The sequence below is a fragment of the Zootoca vivipara genome, chromosome 2, assembly GCF_965207765.1.
Source record: "Zootoca vivipara chromosome 2, rZooViv2.hap1.1, whole genome shotgun sequence".
NCBI lineage: Eukaryota > Metazoa > Chordata > Lepidosauria > Squamata > Lacertidae > Zootoca > Zootoca vivipara.
This window is the reverse complement of record NC_142584.1, coordinates 113,626,200-113,645,022: the sequence shown is the minus strand read 5'-3', so window position 1 is coordinate 113,645,022 and position 18,823 is coordinate 113,626,200. Positions and strand designations below refer to the sequence as shown.

At 49.5% G+C, this 18,823-nt stretch overlaps 1 protein-coding gene across 1 annotated transcript; it reads left to right on the top strand.

The window, feature by feature from the left end:
• Window positions 1-2,466: 2,466 nt before the first annotated feature.
• On the top strand, window positions 2,467-17,388 carry LOC148687095 (uncharacterized). The gene is made up of 4 exons (XM_088664061.1): window positions 2,467-2,653; window positions 3,982-4,866; window positions 6,519-6,633; window positions 7,863-17,388. Exons 2-4 carry the CDS (start codon window positions 4,105-4,107, stop codon window positions 8,519-8,521), a joined length of 1,536 nt encoding a protein of 511 aa, XP_088520187.1. The 5' UTR covers window positions 2,467-2,653; window positions 3,982-4,104; the 3' UTR covers window positions 8,522-17,388.
• Window positions 17,389-18,823: the final 1,435 nt, after the last annotated feature.

The following is an 18,823-nucleotide window of genomic DNA, read 5'->3' as shown; positions in this document are numbered from 1 at the left end:
CCTTTTAAAAAAAGAAAGGTGGTTTTCCTTTTTTTATATTTTATTTTTGCATTTTCTATTTTACATATACAAGCAAAATATAATGATTTTATCATTCCATAGTTCAAATTTTTACTACAGGTTTTCTGTCAATCCTACCATTGTGTGCAATTGTTTACAGTAGTTTTTCAAATAGGTTGTAAAAAATAAAGATGGTTTTCCTCAGGACTTTTGCAGCTGCCTTGTAATTTTTATAGCAGAGATGGGAAACCTCCTGTGACCCTCCTCCAAACGTTTGGGCAGATTCACACCAAATGCACATTTAAAGCACACATGATTTCCTGCAGAGAATCCTGGTTACTGCCTTTTATTAAGGGGGCTGGGAATTGTAGCTCTGTGAAGGGAAAAATACAGTCCCCAGAATTTTTTGGGACTGGTGCTCATTGGGACTGGTAGGGCAGATGGCAGGAAGACCAACAGTAGGTGGAGCCAGAGAGCCAGTGACAGGCAGAGCCAACTACAGTTCTAGTTTTCATAGAATCATAGAGTTGGAAGTGACCTGACCCCAAGGGTCAACTAAAGAGAGAGATTTTGTCCCAATCCTCTTCCCTGCAGAGCTGCATACTGATGACCTGTCTAGTCCAGCATCCTGTGGACAACCAGATGCCTCAATGGGAAGCTGCTGCCCCGCCCCCACCAGCAGGACCTTGTATTCAAAGCATGACAGTGGAAGAAGAATCTACCGTAGCTGTCCGGTTTCGTATCCGTTGATAGCCTTACCCTCCATGAATTTGTCTAACCTCCTTTCAAGAGGGCCTTCTCAGTAGTGGCGCCCGCCCTGTGGAACACCCTCCCATCAGATGTCAAGGAAATAAACAACTATCTGACTTTTAGAAGACATCTGAAGGCAGCCCTGTTTAGGGAAGTTTTTAATGTTTGATGTTTTATTGTGCTTTTAAGAGTCTGTTGGGAGCCGCCCAAAGTGGCTGGGGAACCCAGTCAGACAAGCGGGATATAAATAAGAAATTATCATTGATATTATTATTATCTTGTGGCTGTGATTTCCACAGTTTATGCCCTGCGTGAAGAAGTCCCTCCTTTTGTTAGTGGATCCATGCCGTACTGTTAAAGCACACCCAATGCACCTTTAAAGTACACAGCTCCCACTCCCCAACAATCCTGGGAACTGTAGCTTCGCCCTAGCAGAGCTACAATTTCCAGCACCCTTAGCAAACTCCAGTTCCCAGGGTCCTTTGAGGGCAGCAACGTGCTTTCAAAGTGCATTGTTTAAAACAGGCACCCCCAAACTGCGGCCCTCCAGATGTTTTGGACTACAATTCCCATCTTCCCCGACCACTGGTCCTGTTAACTAGGGTTCATGGGAGTTGTAGGCCAAAACATCTGGAGGGCCACAGTTTGGGGGTGCCTGGTTTAAATGTATGGGGTTGGTCTGCGCCCCCTTTTCCCATCTCACAAGTCATTTTTTACCTCCTTTCTCGCCTTTTCTCTAATTAAAAAGTCCCAAATTAAATTAAAAATAAATTTAAATTTAAGAAATAAATTAAAAAGCCTCTAATAATTAAAAAGCACCTTTCCCCATAGGGGAGCTAGATATAATTCTATAGAGCAAGGATTTCCCAGACTGGTCCTTGGAGGTTTACGCCCTCATATTGAAGCTACCGTAAGGTGATCAGATGCACGAAGGAGTTAAAGCTAACGAATCGATGCCCAGAGGGGCTAGATTTTTTTTAGGCGAGGAGGGGAGACTGGCTGCGAGCAACCCGTGAGGTCATTTCCTGTTCCGCCCACCGTTGGAAAGTAGCGTTTGAACTTAGCCAGGATGCTGTAGCTGTGGCTTGCCCCTGAGGCATGGTGAACCTGTGGTCCTCCAGATGTTGGGGAACTCAGGGATGATGGGAAAGGGGAGTCCAATAATATCTTGAGGACCACAGGTCCTTTGCCCTTTATATAAATGACAGTGATCGCAGCCAACAGGAGACAGATGAATGGGAAGGCGGTTGCTACACCAGAGACCTCCAGCCATTTCGGACTCACAGTGCAATTGTTTAAGAAGGGCATCATTTTTATATTTTTATGCTGTGAACCGCCCTGAGATCTTCGGATGAAGGGCAGTGTATGAATTCAATCATAACAGCCCCTTGGATCAGGCCAAAGGCAACCCAGCCGGTCCAGCATCTGATTCTCACAGGGACCGACCAAATGCCCGGGGGAAGCCCCAGAAGCAAGGCTTTTCTCCCGCCCTATGGCCCCCAGCCCTTCCCTTCTCCGCCTGACACCCTGGAGGGTTGCTGCCAGCCAGAGCAGGCAGCACTGGGTTAGGCGGACAAGGATTCTCACCGGCACAAGCAGGCTTCCTATACACCCCAAAAAGAGGCCCTGCGTGGTTCTCTCTCGCAGCTCACAATTCCAGGAAGAATGTATTTCAGCCATGGGTAGCAAACCCCGCTTTGTATTTCATTTAATTGAATTATTCGCTTTCTAAGGGGTTAAAACGAACAAGAGGCGCGCTTTGGTTTCCTAGAGCGGACCGGATGTTGTGGCCGGAGGGCGGGATGTAAACAGTGGCGGTCACTTCCTGCCCCGCCCACCGTGGCTAAGTGGCCTTTGAATTTCCCAGATCCTTCCGTGCTTGTTCCTGGGAGGGGGAGATCAGGTGAGTTGGAGTGGGGTGGAGGGGGTAAGTGATCCTCTTGGGGGGCAATTGTGAGGGGAGGGATCCAGGGTGGGAGGTGGGAAATGGGCAGGAAGCCCAAGGCAGCAGAGGGAGGGGGCTACTTTCCAAGCTAAGAGGGTTGCCAACTTCTCCCTTTAGCTCCTGCTCCTCTGCCTTTTAACAACTGCCTGATTTGCAGAAGGTGGTGCACTTTTCTCCCTCTGTGCTGTTTGATCAAGGCAATAAGCAAATTAATTAATATAAAAGCCCTCAAACGTCCCACGTGCAGATGCTGCTGGTAAGTTCTGGGCACTGCGCGTAAATGAGGACGTGGGCACATTTGCAGTGGGGTTGCAGGAGGGCTCGGAAGGACCCTGGCCAGGGGGTACAAGATGTGGACGCTGGCAGGTTCAGGGTATGGCTCTCGAACACACCAGGAGAAACAGTGGAGGTAACGTAGCGCAGGAACGTAAGATCAGGCCAAAGGGCCCATCCTGTGCTCATGGGGGCTAACCAGAATCCTCATAGAGAAGCCCAGAAGCGGGACTCGAGTGCGACAGCACTGCTCTCCCCCACTTGTGATACCCAGCAACTGGCATTCAGAGGCACGCACTACCTCCGAACGTGGAGGTAAGAGGAGCTTGGCAGTGGGGCTGATTTCCTGGTTTGAAAATAGACCAGTTACAGCAGGGAAAGGCATCTGCTTTGCATGGAGAAGTTCCCAGCTTCAAACCCTGATTATCTTAGGGTAGCGTTGGGAATATCATAGAGAGCTGCTGCTGGCAAGTTTTGACAACACTGAGCTAGATGGACCAACGGTCTGACTCGGGATAAAGCAGGTTTGTACCGTGGGTCCTGTTTGCTTGGATCCTGCTGCTTGCAGGTTTCAAACAGGCACCTGGTTGGCCACTGTGGGAACAGGATGCTGGACTAGATGGGCCATCAGCCTGATCCAGACTCTTGTTGCGCTCTTAAATTCTCCAGAACAGTAGCTTTTTTCTGTTGAACTTTTTTAAAAAAGGCATTGATGTGCTTTTCTAAGATTCCCAGCACACCAAATCGGGCTTACTCCTGAGCAGACCTGTGAATTCTAATCTGAGCTGGCCATGGGAAGAATCGGAAGCTGGGCAGTTTTTATTCCAGATTAAATGATCTATAACATTATCTGCCTCTGGCTGTGCCCATCATCAGCCCCAGCTCTGACCACTGACCACCTGCAACCCACAAAGGATGACCTCTGAGGGAAACCTGGCTTTTGGGTAGAAAAGGCTGCCCGTGCTTGACTAACACCCTTTCTCTGATTCTGGCCTCTGGTTTTTCTGTTTCAGGGGCCAGGCCTGTTCGGCATTTGCTTCCCCCTGCACACAATTTCCTTGCTTTGAGTGTTCAGGACTTGGTGGTGCTTCCAGGGCTGACCGACAGAATCGACTGAGGGTGGGGTGGGGGTGGAAATGGCTGCGGAGTCCAGAGATACGTCGGCGCCAGGTCTTCAGCAGGCCGAGCAAGAGAAGAGGGTGGGGGAGCAGAACCCCGCGGGGCCCGAGGCGGGGAAAGGCAGAGGGAGGGGCCCTTGTGTCATCCGTGCGGAGAGCATCCGGGATTTCTGGGAAAGAACTGCCCCTGAGGAAGCGACCCGGGAGCCCCGCAAAGGCCTGCAGCAGCGGTGGGAATCTCAGCTGCAGGAGTTCCTGAAGGCCTTGGAGTCCCCCCAGGCGGACGGGGGCAGCCCACAACTCCCAAGAAACAGTGCACAGACTTCCCTGACCCCTTTTGATGGGATGGCTGCCACCAGCCGGTGGCCTAGGTGGGAGCCAGACTCCCAAACCCTGCCTGGTCTGAGCGGAGGAGCCTCCCAGGCCGAGAGGGGCCTCCTGGCCAAAGACAAGTCGGACTGTAGGAAGGCCCAGGAGGCTGCCAGCTCACGTGAAGAGTGCCGCCTCTTCCGGCAGTTCGGCTACCAGGAAGCGGAAGGGCCCCGCGAAGCTTGCCGGCACCTCCGGAGGCTTTGCCACCAGTGGCTGAAGCCGGAGAGGCACACCAAGGAGCAGATCCTGGAGCTGGTCATCCTGGAGCAGTTCCTGGCCATCCTGCCCACGAAGATGCAGAGCTGGGTCCGGGAGTGCAGCCCCCAGACCTGCACCCAGGCAGTGATCCTGGCGGAAGATTTCCTGCTGAGGCGGCGGGAGGACGAGGGGCGGGTGGGAGAGCAGCAGGTGAGTGTGGCTGGCCCTGGATGTGGGGAGGGCACTGGGGACAGGAGGTTTATTGGGAAGAGGGGATGGGCAAGCTTTGGGTTTAAAGGAGACAAGGGGGATGGGGAGCAAAGAAGACTCAAGAGGAAAACAAAGGCAGGAGGAGGAGGAGGAAGACTTGCAATTCTGGATATTATAAAGTGCTGATTTAGATTCAAATGAAATATGCCTCGCGCCAAGTGAGGCCTTAGTTTTTCTAGCTACGCATTGTCCACATTGATGGCAGAGCGGGGGTGTCTCCCAGCCCTCCTGATATTCCAGGGCTTAAAACTGGGACTCTCTGCACAGAGAGCCAATGTTCTACCCCTTGAGCTGTAACCTCTTTCCCTAGGTTTCTTCTCCCCTAGCAATGTACTTGAATTATTGAAGGCTGCCCAGAATAGCAGGCTAGATGCTGCTAGTTTTGCCACTACAGTGGTACTTCGACTTACGAAGACAATCCATTCCGCGGTCGACTTCATAAGCCGAGGTTTTTGGTTGCCGAAGTGCCACAACAGCGCATGCGCGAAGCGCGATTTCGCACATTGCGCATGCGCCAACCACGCACGGCACTCTGTGCAGGTGCAGAACATGCACGCTGGGAGGACTTCCGGAGGCTTCGATTTCGGAAGTCGAAGCCTTCAGATGTCGAGGCATGGCTCTACTCCATCTAGCATCTAGAGGGTTGCTGGCCTGACTTTTTTGCTTGAAAGCACTCCTTGGCTACACTGAACTGGAAAACGCTATTATTAGATTATTATTATTATGGAAAACTCTATTATTATAGTACTGGTATTATTATTATTATTTTAAACCCCACTCTCTCTATATCCCAATGCAATTTCCCATTGGTGACAGATCACTGCTCTGGTGTCACATTTTTAGAACACATTCTAACGTTATAACTCACCGGTTGTCAAGTACGGGAGTTCCCTTCTCCCTTCTTGGTAACTCACTGATAAGTATTAATGAGCATTTGGTAGATTTATAGACTTTTTACTACAGTATCATGTTGCGAGCACAGAATGGCAACTCTCTGCAAGGATAGCAGTTGCCTACTCTGACTGCTCCCCACTTCCACAGCAAGAAGTGCACAAATGGGATGTCCCTCCTCCTTTGTTCTCTGACTCGCTCAGACTTCCGAGTTCGGGAGGAGGGAGCTCCCCCCACTCTCGATTGATGTATCACCCAGTTGCTCCCTCCCTTCTGGTTGCTTAGCTACTATCGCAAAGCTGGGTAGCTCCTCTCTCAACTGTGCAGCTTCTGTCTCTGCCTGTTTCTCTGCTTCTGGAAATGCTGAGAAGGGGGGGCAGGGATATTCCCCTTCCTTTTTTTGTTAGGAGCTCCTCTCCCTGCGATTGCATTCCCCAGTCCTCCGATCCAGATCAGCCCCTGGCACCAGTGTAGATTAATTCCTTGTTTGGATAAGTGTTTGCTCCAACACGAGGGCAGCCCCATGGCGAATGGGCTGCAGTAATCCAGCTTGAGAGTTCCGTAGCGCACAAACCCCTGCAACCATGATTCCTCCTTTGTTGGTGCACTGCTGGCAAGGTAGGGGGGTAGAATCCATCCACTGTTCCTGCCCCCTTGACAACTGTGTCTCCCCTGAACGGGATCCTCTTCCCTGTTTTCAGGCAATCCGCCCATTTGCGGAGGAAGACTCTGCGGAGAAGGCTCCTCCGAACACCTGGCAGAGGCCGCTGCTTGGCGGGATGAAGGAGGAAAGCGAAGGAGACGCCCCCTTGCTGCGTAAGGATCTCTGAGGGGTAGTGGTTGCTCGGGGGCGAGCTGAACATCGTCACAGCCTCCTTTGCACCCCAATGACTGGGCTGCTGTTGGGGACATGGGAGGCAGGAGTTGCCATCGGTCTACCTGGCTCAGAATTGTCGACATTGATGGCCAGTGGCTTGGTGGGCAGGGAAAACTCTTCCAGCTTTACCTGGAAATGCTGGGGATTGAACTTGGGACCTTTGGGTCTTCTTTGGGTACTATGGTGCCCTGTGCAAGGCCAAAAGCTGGGGAAGCGCTAACTGGGCTTTGGAAAGGAGGCAGGAGGACCCTAGCACCCTGTCAGAGCCCTCACACCTCCTTCCAAAACTCCCCTTGGCTCAGTGCCCAGTGTGTGCTCCTGCTCTGATTCTTCGCCCTTGTGGCCTTTGGGAGACGTCCTGCCAAGCCTGATAGCTCAATGCTGTCCTTGTTTTCTCTTGAGCAGGGCAGCCTAATGCTGGCATGTGCCACTTCTGGCTGTGTGCATGTATTTGTGTGTGTATGGAATGCGGCAGAGGGAAGCTTAGAATCATAAAGTTTACCCACCAAGGGTAATCCAGGCCAACCTTGGATTGCAGCAATCACAGCTGAAGAATCCCGGGCGGACGACCAGCCAACCTCTGTTTAAAAACCTCCAATGATGGAGGGTCCATCGTCACCCAAGGGAGCCCATTTCATGGTCAAACATTCTTCCCCGCAAAATTGAATGCTCCTTGATACAATACTCTATGCCAGGCATCCCCAAACTGCAGCCCTCCAGGTGTTTTGGCCTACAACTCCCATGATCCCTAGCTAATAGGACCAGTGGTCGGGGAAGATGGGAACTGTAGTCCAAAACATCTGGAGAGCCGAAGTTTCGGGAGGCCTGCTGTATGCTATTGAGTCCATTTCCCTGTGTGCTACTCTTCTATGTGTGGGGATTTATTATTATCATCAGTATTATTTTCATATTGAAAAGGACTTCATCCTAGAGCCACTGGCCACACTGGGGGCTGATGGGAGTTGGTGTTTGACAGATTCTTTATCTCAAGGTCATGGGTTCAAACCCCACATTGGGCAAAAGACTATTGCATTGCAGGGGGCTGGACTAGATGGCCCCCATGGTCCCTTACAACTCCTACGATTCTTTGTTTCTATGAAAATTTGGAGGGTTACAGGCAGTTCCCCACCCCTGTCCTTAATGAACGCCATTCCTTTGCCCTTTCTAGCAGGTGACGAGAAGTTGTCCAGCCCGGAGAAGAATGACCCGGAAGCTTCCGGAGAGCTGGAGCCACGTTGGATGTTGTCTGGAAGGGTCGAACAGACCGTTCCCCACTGCCCCGGTCCAGGGGAACCTTCCGAGATGCTGTACGGCGGGATTTGCCTGGAGCGGGAAGCAGGGAAGTTCATCAACTCCCAGGGGACATACGAGGACTTAGACGAGAGCGCCATGCAGCCGGGGACTCTCCTCCCCGGCGAGAGGGATAATGCCTGCCACGTGTGCGGGAAGGTCTTTCGGCGGCGCTCCAACCTGATCGCGCACGAGAGGATCCACTCGGGGGAGAGGTGGTACAACTGCTCCGAGTGCGGGAAGAGCTTCGTCAGCCGGGCCGCCTTCCTCATCCACCAGCGGGTGCACACCGGGGAGAAGCCCTACAAGTGCTCCTACTGTGGGAAGGGCTTCAACACGGGCTCCAGCCTCATCCGCCACAAGAGGATCCACACGGGGGAGAAGCCCTACAAGTGCCCCGATTGCGGGAAGCGCTTCAACGACTACTCCAACTTCATCGTCCACAAGAGGATCCACACGGGAGAGAAGCCCTACGAGTGCTCTGTCTGCGGCAAGCGCTTCAGCGACAACTCCAACTTCATCAAGCACCACCACTGAGAGGTTGGCGGGCTGTGGGTGGGGCGGGGTTTTTTGGGGGGGACTGGGGAGTTGTTTTGTCTGTACTAAACAAAAACTGATTACAGACTACATAACAAGACAACAAAGGAGCACCTCTGTGAGTGAGGGCCGTGGCAAAAAAGAGGTCCCCCATAGCCTCTGTTGCCTTCTAAAGCAATCGATCGGGTAGAGGGGGGGATGTCTGGGAGTCGACAAGGAGAGCAGGTCGTTTGCAGATCAGAGAAAAAGAGCAAAACCCTGGCTAACTTACAGTTAGTTTCTTTGTTAAGGAAAGCAGAACTAAGAACACACAGAGACTTCTAAAGGTTGCTCCTGTCTTGATGAAGCAGTTGCTTGGACTGGCCTGTAGCTCCCCCTTCACTCCCTGGCCCTCTGTGTCAGGCCCCTCCTTCTGTCTACGGTGAGCTCCAAGGGACCCTCTCCGTGTCTGCCTGGTTCTCTGCTCGGCAACATGCAATAAATGCCTTGTTCTGGGGCAGGAGGGGCCTGCAAGCTGAAGGTATCTGAAGAGGTGTGCATGCACACGAAAGCTCATACCAATAACAAACTTAGTTGGTATCTAAGGTACTACTGGAAGGGATTTTTTGTTTTGTTTTGTTTCAGCAGAGAAGCTGTAAAGAGCGGCTCTGTGGGAGAGCTGCCAAGTCTCACTCCTGTCCCTGCCCTGTGCTGCGGCACCTGTCTGATTCTGCCTCTTCACTATCCCTCGAGCTCCTTGCCTCCAGTATTTCCCAGCTCATCCCCTCCTCTGGGGTGGTGGCCGGTTTCCCACCACCAGGAGCCAAATCCTCTCCCTCTGCACTTTCCATGGAGGGGGAGGAGGGACTCTTGGTCAGGCGGCGTCCCCCACTGCTCCTCATCCAGCCAGTCCCTGACAGGGGAGCTGGTCCAAAAAAGGCCGTGGGAGGTGGCAGGCTGGACTCCTTCCCCACTTCTGTCACCTTCCTTGTGCTAGTTTCCTACCTACCCCCCCCCCCACACACATGCTCCCTTCCACCTAGGCCCGGCCCAAGACATGTTGCCACCTGAAGCAAAACAGAAAATGGTGCCCTGCTGCCACCTGAGGCGACTGGAGGCAGACCCTGTGTGCTGAAAGTGGCAGGGGAGAGAATACGATGCTGGAGAGGAGGCAGCAAGTGGCGCATTCCTGGGGGGGGGGAGTCCGCCACCCCTTTCAGCTTATCTCCGGCCTGCCACCTGAGGCGACTGCCTCACCATGCCCAATGGGTGAGCTGGCCCTGCTTCCGTCATGCCTCCTGATCCTTTCCCCCCCACTGTCTGCAAATCCAGCTGCTTGCTCTGGTCAAGAGCAGCATTTCTCAATGGTTTGAGTGGGGAGGGAGGGACTTCTCTGTTTCCTCTCCTTTCTGAGCCCCTTAACGGCCAGCAGCCATCTCTCTTCAGCAGGTGAGCGAGCCGAATCTCCCCTTGCCCACCTGCTATGGAAATCCTGCTATGCATCACGAATCCATCACCGGTATGGGGTGGGGGGCAGCTCAAATGCCTGCCAAAAATACAACCAGCCAGGCAGAGAACGGAGGCTGGAGGGGCCAGAATCTCCCTATCCCCATTCTGCCCCTCCTGGTTCCTGCCTCCTCAGTGGTGCACCTAGGTAGTTTAGGCTGTGGACAATGCTCATGTTGGAGAAGGATGGTACAGGGGACGTCTGTTTTGGAGGGAATGTGTATTTCTTTCGTAGGTGGCAAGCCGGCCACTGCTGTGTTTGGGAATCCCTCCTCCTCATTCTGCTGTTTGAGGCTCCAGATTACAGGGCCCAACAGCCAGCCCTGATGGTGCCACAGTTCTGAGCGATTTCAGCACCTGTGACGGCCGCAGAGAAGCTTGCAACTGGCTTCGTGCTTGCTGCAGGCTCTTGCTCGGCCTCTTCCCGCCCATACAAGGGTCTCGTGGCCCATCGCATTCTTCAAGAAAGAGGAAGGGCAGTAGGATCAGCGGTTAGAGAACATGCTTTGCATGCAGAAGCTCCCAGCGCCAACTCTTAGCACCTCCACCTGTGTGGCAAGGTAATAACTTGCTTCCGCACCGCTCTGTTCGTTACGCGGGTGAGGGACCATCTTTTTTTTTTTTTAAAATGGGACCCAGGAATTTAATTCCAAGCCCAGCATCAAGGAGGGGCCTGGCGTTTATTATTATAGATATTGCCATAGGGCAGAGCTCAACTTAACGTGGTTGTTCTAGCCGAACCGCCACCTAAGAAGAAGTCTGGCACAAGGGTTTCATAGGCGGCACACAAAAAGCCACAGAACATCTAAAAATTCTTGAAATATAAACCTTCTTCTACATACACCAGGAAAGGTTACAGGACATCAGAACTAAAACACACATGGCTCCATATCGGTATCTTCACCCCTGCAATCACCTTGGAGTGACCCAAATGTGCCCAGGCCACGGGTCTCAAATGTCCTCCTATCACAGTTTCTCTAGCAACCAGGCCTTTGTTGGGCTGTTGACATTCATTCCCTTATCTCACTTCCCTTCCTTCTCCTTTCTCCAGGAAGTTTTAATGAAAAGTTTGGATTTACGCTCTGGTGCCAACTAGAACACCCTGAATGGCCATTTGTAACACATTTCAGGGTTATTGGAGGTGGAATGCAGCACAGGAGGGAGGCTTGCGAGTCACAAAATACACACAGGAATCATTTGTGGGAAAGGTTAAATGCAATTAATACCGAAATATTATTAAAGTAAACAAAACACTACACCCTGGCTCTCTTATTCTTACATCATTGGGAAGGACCTCCCTTTGCTAGAAACCCTTTAGAAGTACGGCCATTTATTTTTATTTTTTTATACGGAGCCTGCTCTTCATCCAAAAAGGCTCCTGGAGTGGCTTTACAAACAGAAAAAGTCAATCCTGACCCCGCAGGCTTACAATCTTTAAAAAAAAAAAAAAGGACGACACATGAGGAAAGGGTGACAGGGAGGGAAGAGGAAAATCAAAATCAAAGCTCAGGCTTTGATTTCTTAACAGTTGTTCCCACAATGACCAGCTGGCACGGTACAGGAGAACCGACCTTTCGACAGCCAAAAGAGCTACGTTTCAGGGTGTGGTGGCTGGTGTGGTGTAGTGGTTAAGAGCAGTAGACTCATAATCTGGGGAACCGGGTTCGCGTCTCCGCTCCTCCACATGCAGCTGCTGGGTGACCTTGGGCTAGTCACACTTCTTTGAAGTCTCTCAGCCCCACTCACACAGAGTGTTTGTTGTAGGAGAGGAAGGGAAAGGAGAATCACTATCCTTCAGGTAGTGATAAAGCGGGATATCAAATCCAAACTCTTCTTCCAAATGTTTCATCAAAATCTCTTTTTGTTCTTATTTGAATCTGTTGGTTCGGGTGCTATCTAGAGCAGTAATAGAGGAGCCTTTGCCCCTTTCTATGTTGCTGGACTACAGATCCCATCGTCCCTGACCGTCGGCCATGCTTCCCGGCAACATAATAATAATAATAATAATAATAATAATAATAATAATAATAATAATAATAATTTTTATTTATACCCCGCCCTCCCCAGTCAAAAACCGGGCTCAGGGCGGCTGACACCAACAGAACCACAATAAAACATAAAAACAAATTAATTAAAATACAGATTAAAACACAGTATCAAAATTTAAAGTGCAGCCCCATTTCAAGTAGGCCATAAGTGGCTGACACCAACAGAACCACAATAAATCATAAATACAATTAATTAAAATACAGATTAAAATACAGTATTCAAATTTAAAGTGCAGCCTCATTTCAAGTAGGCCATAAATCCAAGCCATGAGGGAGAAAAACACAGGGGTCAGGCTGAGTCTAACCCAAAGGCCAGGCGGAACAGCTCTGTCTTGCAGGCCCTGCGGAAAGATGACAAATCCCGCAGGGCCCTGGTCTCCTGGGAAAGAGCGTTCCACCAGGTTGGGGCCAGTACTGAAAAGGCCCTGGCTCTAGTAGAGGCCAATCTAGCCATCTTATGACTCGGGATCTCCAGAATATTATTATTTGTGGACCTTAAGGTCCTCCGCGGGGCATACCAGGAGAGGCGGTCCCGTAGGTACGAGGGTCCCAAGTCGCATAGGGCTTTAAAGGTCAAAACCAGCACCTTAAACCTGATCCTGTACTCCACCGGGAGCCAGTGCAGCTGGTAAAGCACTGGATGAATGTGATCCCACGGCCGGGACCCTGTAAGGAGCCTCGCTGCGGCATTCTGCACCCGCTGGAGTTTCTGGGTCAGCTTTAAGGGCAACCCTGCGTAGAGCGAGTTACAATAGTCAAGCCTGGAGGTGATCGTCGCATGGATCACTGTGGCCAGATCGGGGCGAGAGAGGTAAGGGACCAACTGCTTGATGCGGCGGAGATGGAAAAATGCCACCTTTGCTGTGGATGCAACCTGCGCCTCCATGGAAACATCTGGAGGGCCAAAGGTTCTCCATACCTGCTGTAGAGCAACAGAAAATAAATTGGCTCCCTTGTCACCCTGACAGCATTTAAGACTTGCATGTGTGTCTCCTGTAATCACTTCATTGTTACTGGGAAAAGGCCCCACAGGAACAAGGAAGTGGTTAACTGGGAACTGGAATCCAGTAATACATTAATTTTGGCTTCCTATCTCTGCCATTTATCTCACTGGCCATGTTCAACACTGACACAATCACATTGGTCCTTCTTGACTCTCGGCAGCAGAGTATGAAGTTTTGCTTGGGGATTAGCAATAGATCGACTTTTTTGAAACAGTCCAAAGGGTTGTACATGGAGCAAATCCCTTCTAGGCCTTTGGAAGAACCAAAGACATGAAAAACATCACAGATTAAGTACATATTGGGTGGTGCAGTGGTGCTTTTTAAAAAATAAACCCAGTAGGCCAATATAATATAGGTAGGTTGTTTTTTGTTTTGTAGGTCTACGCACTTAGCCCCAAAGACCTCCTTAAAAGCCACTGATGGAAAGCTCTTCAAGGGCTTTTGTGGTTTCTGACATCGTTCTTCTGGCCTTATCAGTGTAGACAAAATATTTTAGTTGGCTTACCAAGATTGTTTATTCTCAAGCAATATTTAATACCACTGCTCAGTGGTTCAGAGGGAAAACAATTGTTGACACAGCTGTGATAGCATCGCCCTTGGTGCCTGGTTTAAGATTGACGTTGTGGACGAATCTGATGATGATGATGATAATAATAATAATAATAATAATAATAATAATAATAATAATAATTGTATTATTTATACCCTGCCCATCTGGCTGGGTTTCCCCAGCCACTCTGGGCGGCTTCCAACAAAATATTAAAATGCAATAGTGCGCCAAACATTAAAAGCTTCCCTCAACAGGGCTGCCTTCAGATGTCTTCTAAAAGTCTGGTACTTGTTTTTCTCTTTGACATCTGGTGGGAGGGCGTTCCACAGGGTGGGTGCCACTACCGAGAAGGCCCTCTGCCGGATTCCCTGTAACTTGGCTTCTCACAGCGCCGGACCTCAGTGTCCGGGCAGAACAATGGGGGTGGAGACGCTCCTTCTGGTATACTGGACCGAGGACATTTAGGGCTTCAAAGGTCAGCACCAACACTTTTAATTGTGCTTGGAAACGTACTGGGAGCCAATGTAGGTCTTTCAAGACCAGTGTTACGTGGTCTCGGTGGCTGCTCCCAGTCACCAGCATAACTGCCAAGTTATCCCTTTTTAAAAGGGATTTTCCCTTATGCTGAATAGGCTTCCTCGCGAGAAAAGGGAAAACTTGGCAGCTATGGTCACCAGTCTAGCTGCCGCATTCTGAATTAGTTGTAGTTTCCGGGTCACCTTCAAAGGTAGCCCCACATAGAGCGCATTGCGGTAGTCCAAGCGGGAGATAACTAGAGCATGCACCATTCTGGTGAGACAGTCTGCGAGCAGGTAGGGTCTCAGCCTGTGTACCAGATGGAGCTGGTAAACAGCTGCCCTGGACACAGAATTGACCTGTGCCTCCATGGACAGCTGTGAGGCCAAAATGACTCCCAGGCTGTGCCCCTGGTCCTTCAGGGGCACAGTTACCTCATTCTGACACCTCCGGACCAGTGGTTTTTTTGTGGGTATAGTTAACAACATGACATTGATGCAATAATAGAGCATGAAATGGAAAAATTATACTGGACCTTCCACACATTGTTCCATGTTATCAATTGTTCTGCAATGCTTCCCGATGTTATGGAACAATTGCTGTCTGGAGGGACATTCTTATGCTGTGGTGGGACCAAAACAAGTTGCAGGATTTCAGCAGAGAGCTACGGAATATAGACTCCTATAAGTGTAGCGTTGGAAGGGACTATGAGGACCATCTAGTCCGAACCCTTGCAGCTGCCCTGTACGGGGATTGAACCTGCGACCTTGGCATTAGAAACAAAGCACTCCAAATCCACCCCCCCAAAAAAACTTTTCCAGGTGCAAAATGTATTCATGTATAACAAAGCACAAATCATCTTAAGGGCACAATACAGTGGTGCCTTGCAAGATGAATTTAATTCGTCCTGCGAGTCGCTTCGTATAGCGAAAAATTTGTTTTGCGAAGCGGCTCCCATAGGAACGCATTGGAGTGCGGTTTCCCATAGGGTGCCTCGCAAGACGAATAAAATTCATCTTGCGAAGGCACCCTATGGGACGAAAAAAATCGTCTTGCGAAGCGCACCATAGGAAACTTCGTATTGCGAGTCTCCATTGAAATCGCAAAACGCATTCGTCTTGCGAAAAATTCGTCTTGCGAGGCATTCATCTAGCGAAGTACCACTGTATAAAGGAATGTCTTCTGGGGCCAACATAGAAGATCTGTTGAAAACAATGGACTTAAAAAATAATTAAGTGGGTTTACTCAGAGTAGGACTCAGTTTGTTGCTTTCTTGGAGGAAGGGTGGTTATTACCGTAAATGTTTTTAAATGATTGACAGAGGACATGAGATGTATAAGCCTGTAGAAAGAGTAAATAAGGTCCTCCCCCCTTTACCATGGAAAGCTGGACTCACCCCAGTGAAATTGGCAGGGGATGTGGCTTCAGGGCACGAAAAAAGGAGCCCTTCTTCACACAACACTAAACTTCCCTGAAATTGAATTCTGTAAGGTGCTATGAGGGCTGCTGCTTAAATGCCTTTGAACAGTTCCTGTTGGCTGGGGCTGAGGGGAGAAGTCGCTAAGATTATCTGGAGGGCACCAGGTTGGGGAAGGCTGGTAGACAACACGGAAGAGAGCACTCTTAAGAGGCTATTGACTGGCGATACCTAAGAGTGGAGCCTCCTTTCCCAGAGGCTTCTGCAAACTAAAAGGTTGGGGGTTCCACCAGGTCCCCAATGGGGAGCGGCCATCTTCCCTCCCCCCCCACCTTTTCTTACACCTTTCTCACAAGCTTCACAGAAGCAGCGATCTTGGGGTAGCAAAGCAACCTGAGTTATGTACAATTTTGGGGTAACAATACAACTGGTTTGAAGAACGTGGGAACAAAAAAAGACCGGCCTTTCTTGCGGCACAACATCGTTTGAGTGTTTATAAAGAAATAAAAACGTTCTGCTCAAGATGGTGTGCTTCATCTCCCCCCCCCTTCCGTAATGTTTGGTGTTTCCGCCGTTATTTCAGCTTCATGGTCCACCGGAGATCCTTTGGGGGCCGGTGAGCTTTCTCCAGTCCACCAAGTCTTCTCTCAAATGGTCTAGGAATGTGCAGGGACAGGAAACATCATGGCCCTCCAGATTTCATTAGGCCCCCAACTCCTCAGCCCCAGCTAGCGTGGCCGAAGGGCAGCCATGATGGTGGTTGCAGTTCAACTGTCTGAGAATGGGAGCATATATCAAAAAAGAGGAAAAAACAGGCGACATTTGATTTTAAAAACTTATTTTCATGAACACTTTTCTAGCTTCCCCCCCCCCCTGTGCAAACACTAATTGTTGAGCGAAATCTCCTTTCTCAGTAGGTCTTGCCCCTATGAGGCAGTTGAGCTGGTGCAAAACAGTTGGCTAGCTATAGACTGCAGGTGGTGACACACTTCTGCCAGCATGTAACTGTGGCTCTTGGGCTGGCTGCTTGGATGCTACTGGGCTCAGTTCAAAATCCACATATTAATTTAAAAGGCCCTTAGCAGCTTGGGACCAGGATAACTCAAAAGACTGCCTAATCCTCGATATTCCTGCCTGGTCTCTGAGATCTGCAGGGGAGTCTCCCTTAGTGGTTCTCCCTGGGTCAGATGTACAGCTCACACCCCCTAGATTTGTGGGTCCAAAATTCTGTGCAACACCCTCCCAGCTGAGTTTAGGAAGACCCCTCTCTCCCTGTTGAAATTTCAGGTGTTTGACAAAGGCCTTTCTGTTTGGAACAGGAATGTTACGTTTCCTCCCATGATTTTCTGATTTATTGTAATTGGTCCTATCCATTGTATGCTTTGGAATGTGAAATTTGGGGCTTCCCTCGGGCTTAATCCAGTAGTTGCAGTTGGTGCTGAATGCTGCAGCATGATTGCTGACAGGACGGAGGCATTGTCAGCATATACTCAGAGATCTGTGCTTGTTGCTGATTTGCTACTGGGCCAAGTTCAAAGTGCTATTAGTATACAAGTAAATCCCTTTTAGAAACCCTATCCAGATTCGTAGAACAATGATGTGTATTTTAACTTGCTTTTTAGTTTCTCACTGTTTTTTTTTAATGTAATGTTTTAAATAGTTGTTTTTAACTTTATTCTTTTCATAAACCTCTTTAAGATTTTTTTGCAATCAATGGTGTATAAATTTATGAAATGAATAAATAAAATTAATTTGGATGTATACCACTTAGAAACTTTGGCAATTAAGCAATATATAAACCCAGTCAGATGGGCGGCATATAAATAATAAAAAGTTTTATTATTGTTGTTGTTCTTGTTTCCCTTTTATTGCTTGTCCTGTTATAACTAGTAATGGCTGATTGCCTTAAGTAAAGGACCCTGCTTAAATCTTACAGTGGCAACAGAAACAAGCAGGAAATGGCAGGCAGGAGGACGAGGATCTGATGTGTCAGGAAGCTGCTCCATGTAAAGGGAGGGGTGTCAGGGACCGTGCTGAGGAGGGCTGCACTGAGGAGGAATGGTGGGAGCCTCCCCCTGCTCCTGATCAGGATCCTGACTCTTCCCAGGAGTAGGAAGATAGTATAGATTTGGAACAGTAGTTCACAGAGCGCCTTCGTTCAGAAGGCAGAAGCTGGGAAATATTTGATGGGGAACAACTAGGAGAAGAAGCACTGGGAGGGAGGGAGTTAACAGATTCACTGTCTCTGGAAAGCATCCTCAGCCGAAGGTCAAGAAGAGCAGATAAGGTGGCAGCACAGAAAGGACAGTGGTTAAGAGCTCAGGTTACAAGATGCAGTAGTGATGTGGGTAACTAGGGAGGAAGTGGGTGGAATCCTTAATTGGGAGCACCGCCATTCCTAGGAAATGGATTCTTTGTTCTCTGTGTTCATTAAAGTTTCTAACTGGTAAGAAGACTTTTTATAGCGGGCAGATTTGCATACAAACATGCGAGGAACGAATCACAGCGGGGAGGGGGGAGGACAGATTTGCCCAGTCCAGCTTCTGAGACGACAAGCACAGGACTGTGCTGTTGATTTTGTTTCTTAAAATCCAAATAATGGATTGCAAGGGAAGCGCATGCTGTCAGCCACATTTGATTAACACCATCCAAGGTTTGTAAGCTAGCAATAAACCATGGCTTATGAGCATGGTTTGTGATTATCAAATTATGGTTATACCGCTGGTGGCATGTGTGTTCAGACATTCAAATAAACCATGGTTTAGTGCAACATACGAACCATTGAAGGCTATTCCCCTCAGAGAGCTACTGCTAACAGAGTCCCCTGTGAAGAGAAATAGACTAGTTACAGGTAGGTAGCCGTGCTGGTCTGACGTAGTCGAAACAATTTCCTTGTCCTCCTTCTAACCACAAAAATCCCTCTCTTTTATAAAGTAGATTTGTCACTTGCAAGAAACAGAGCCCTTTCATCCACTTTTAACTGTGCAAACCTAATGTTCTGATATGCGCTTAAATCCCTCCTGCAAATCAGCAGCAGGATGGTTGCCAACCACACATTCAAAGCCACACACACCCCACCCCATCACAGGACTACTGGGAACTGTAGTTTGCCCCTTGTTATGCTGCAAGTCCCAGCACCCTAAACAAACTATAATTCCCCGGATTCCTTGAAGGAAGCCAACTGCACCATACATTTAACACACATTCAGACCCCTCCCCAAAACTGGAACAGCATGGAAACTGTAACCCCTCACACAGCTACAATTCCCATCACTCTGAACA

Bases quoted from the DNA above. Each gene is read 5' to 3' on its own strand.
- LOC148687095 (XM_088664061.1), top strand. From the start codon at position 4,105: ATGGCTGCGGAGTCCAGAGATACGTCGGCGCCAGGTCTTCAGCAGGCC. The intron at 4,867-6,518 runs GTGAGTGTGGCT...CCCTGTTTTCAG, and splicing joins GGCGGGTGGGAGAGCAGCAG to GCAATCCGCCCATTTGCGGA. The intron at 6,634-7,862 runs GTAAGGATCTCT...TGCCCTTTCTAG, and splicing joins AGGAGACGCCCCCTTGCTGC to CAGGTGACGAGAAGTTGTCC.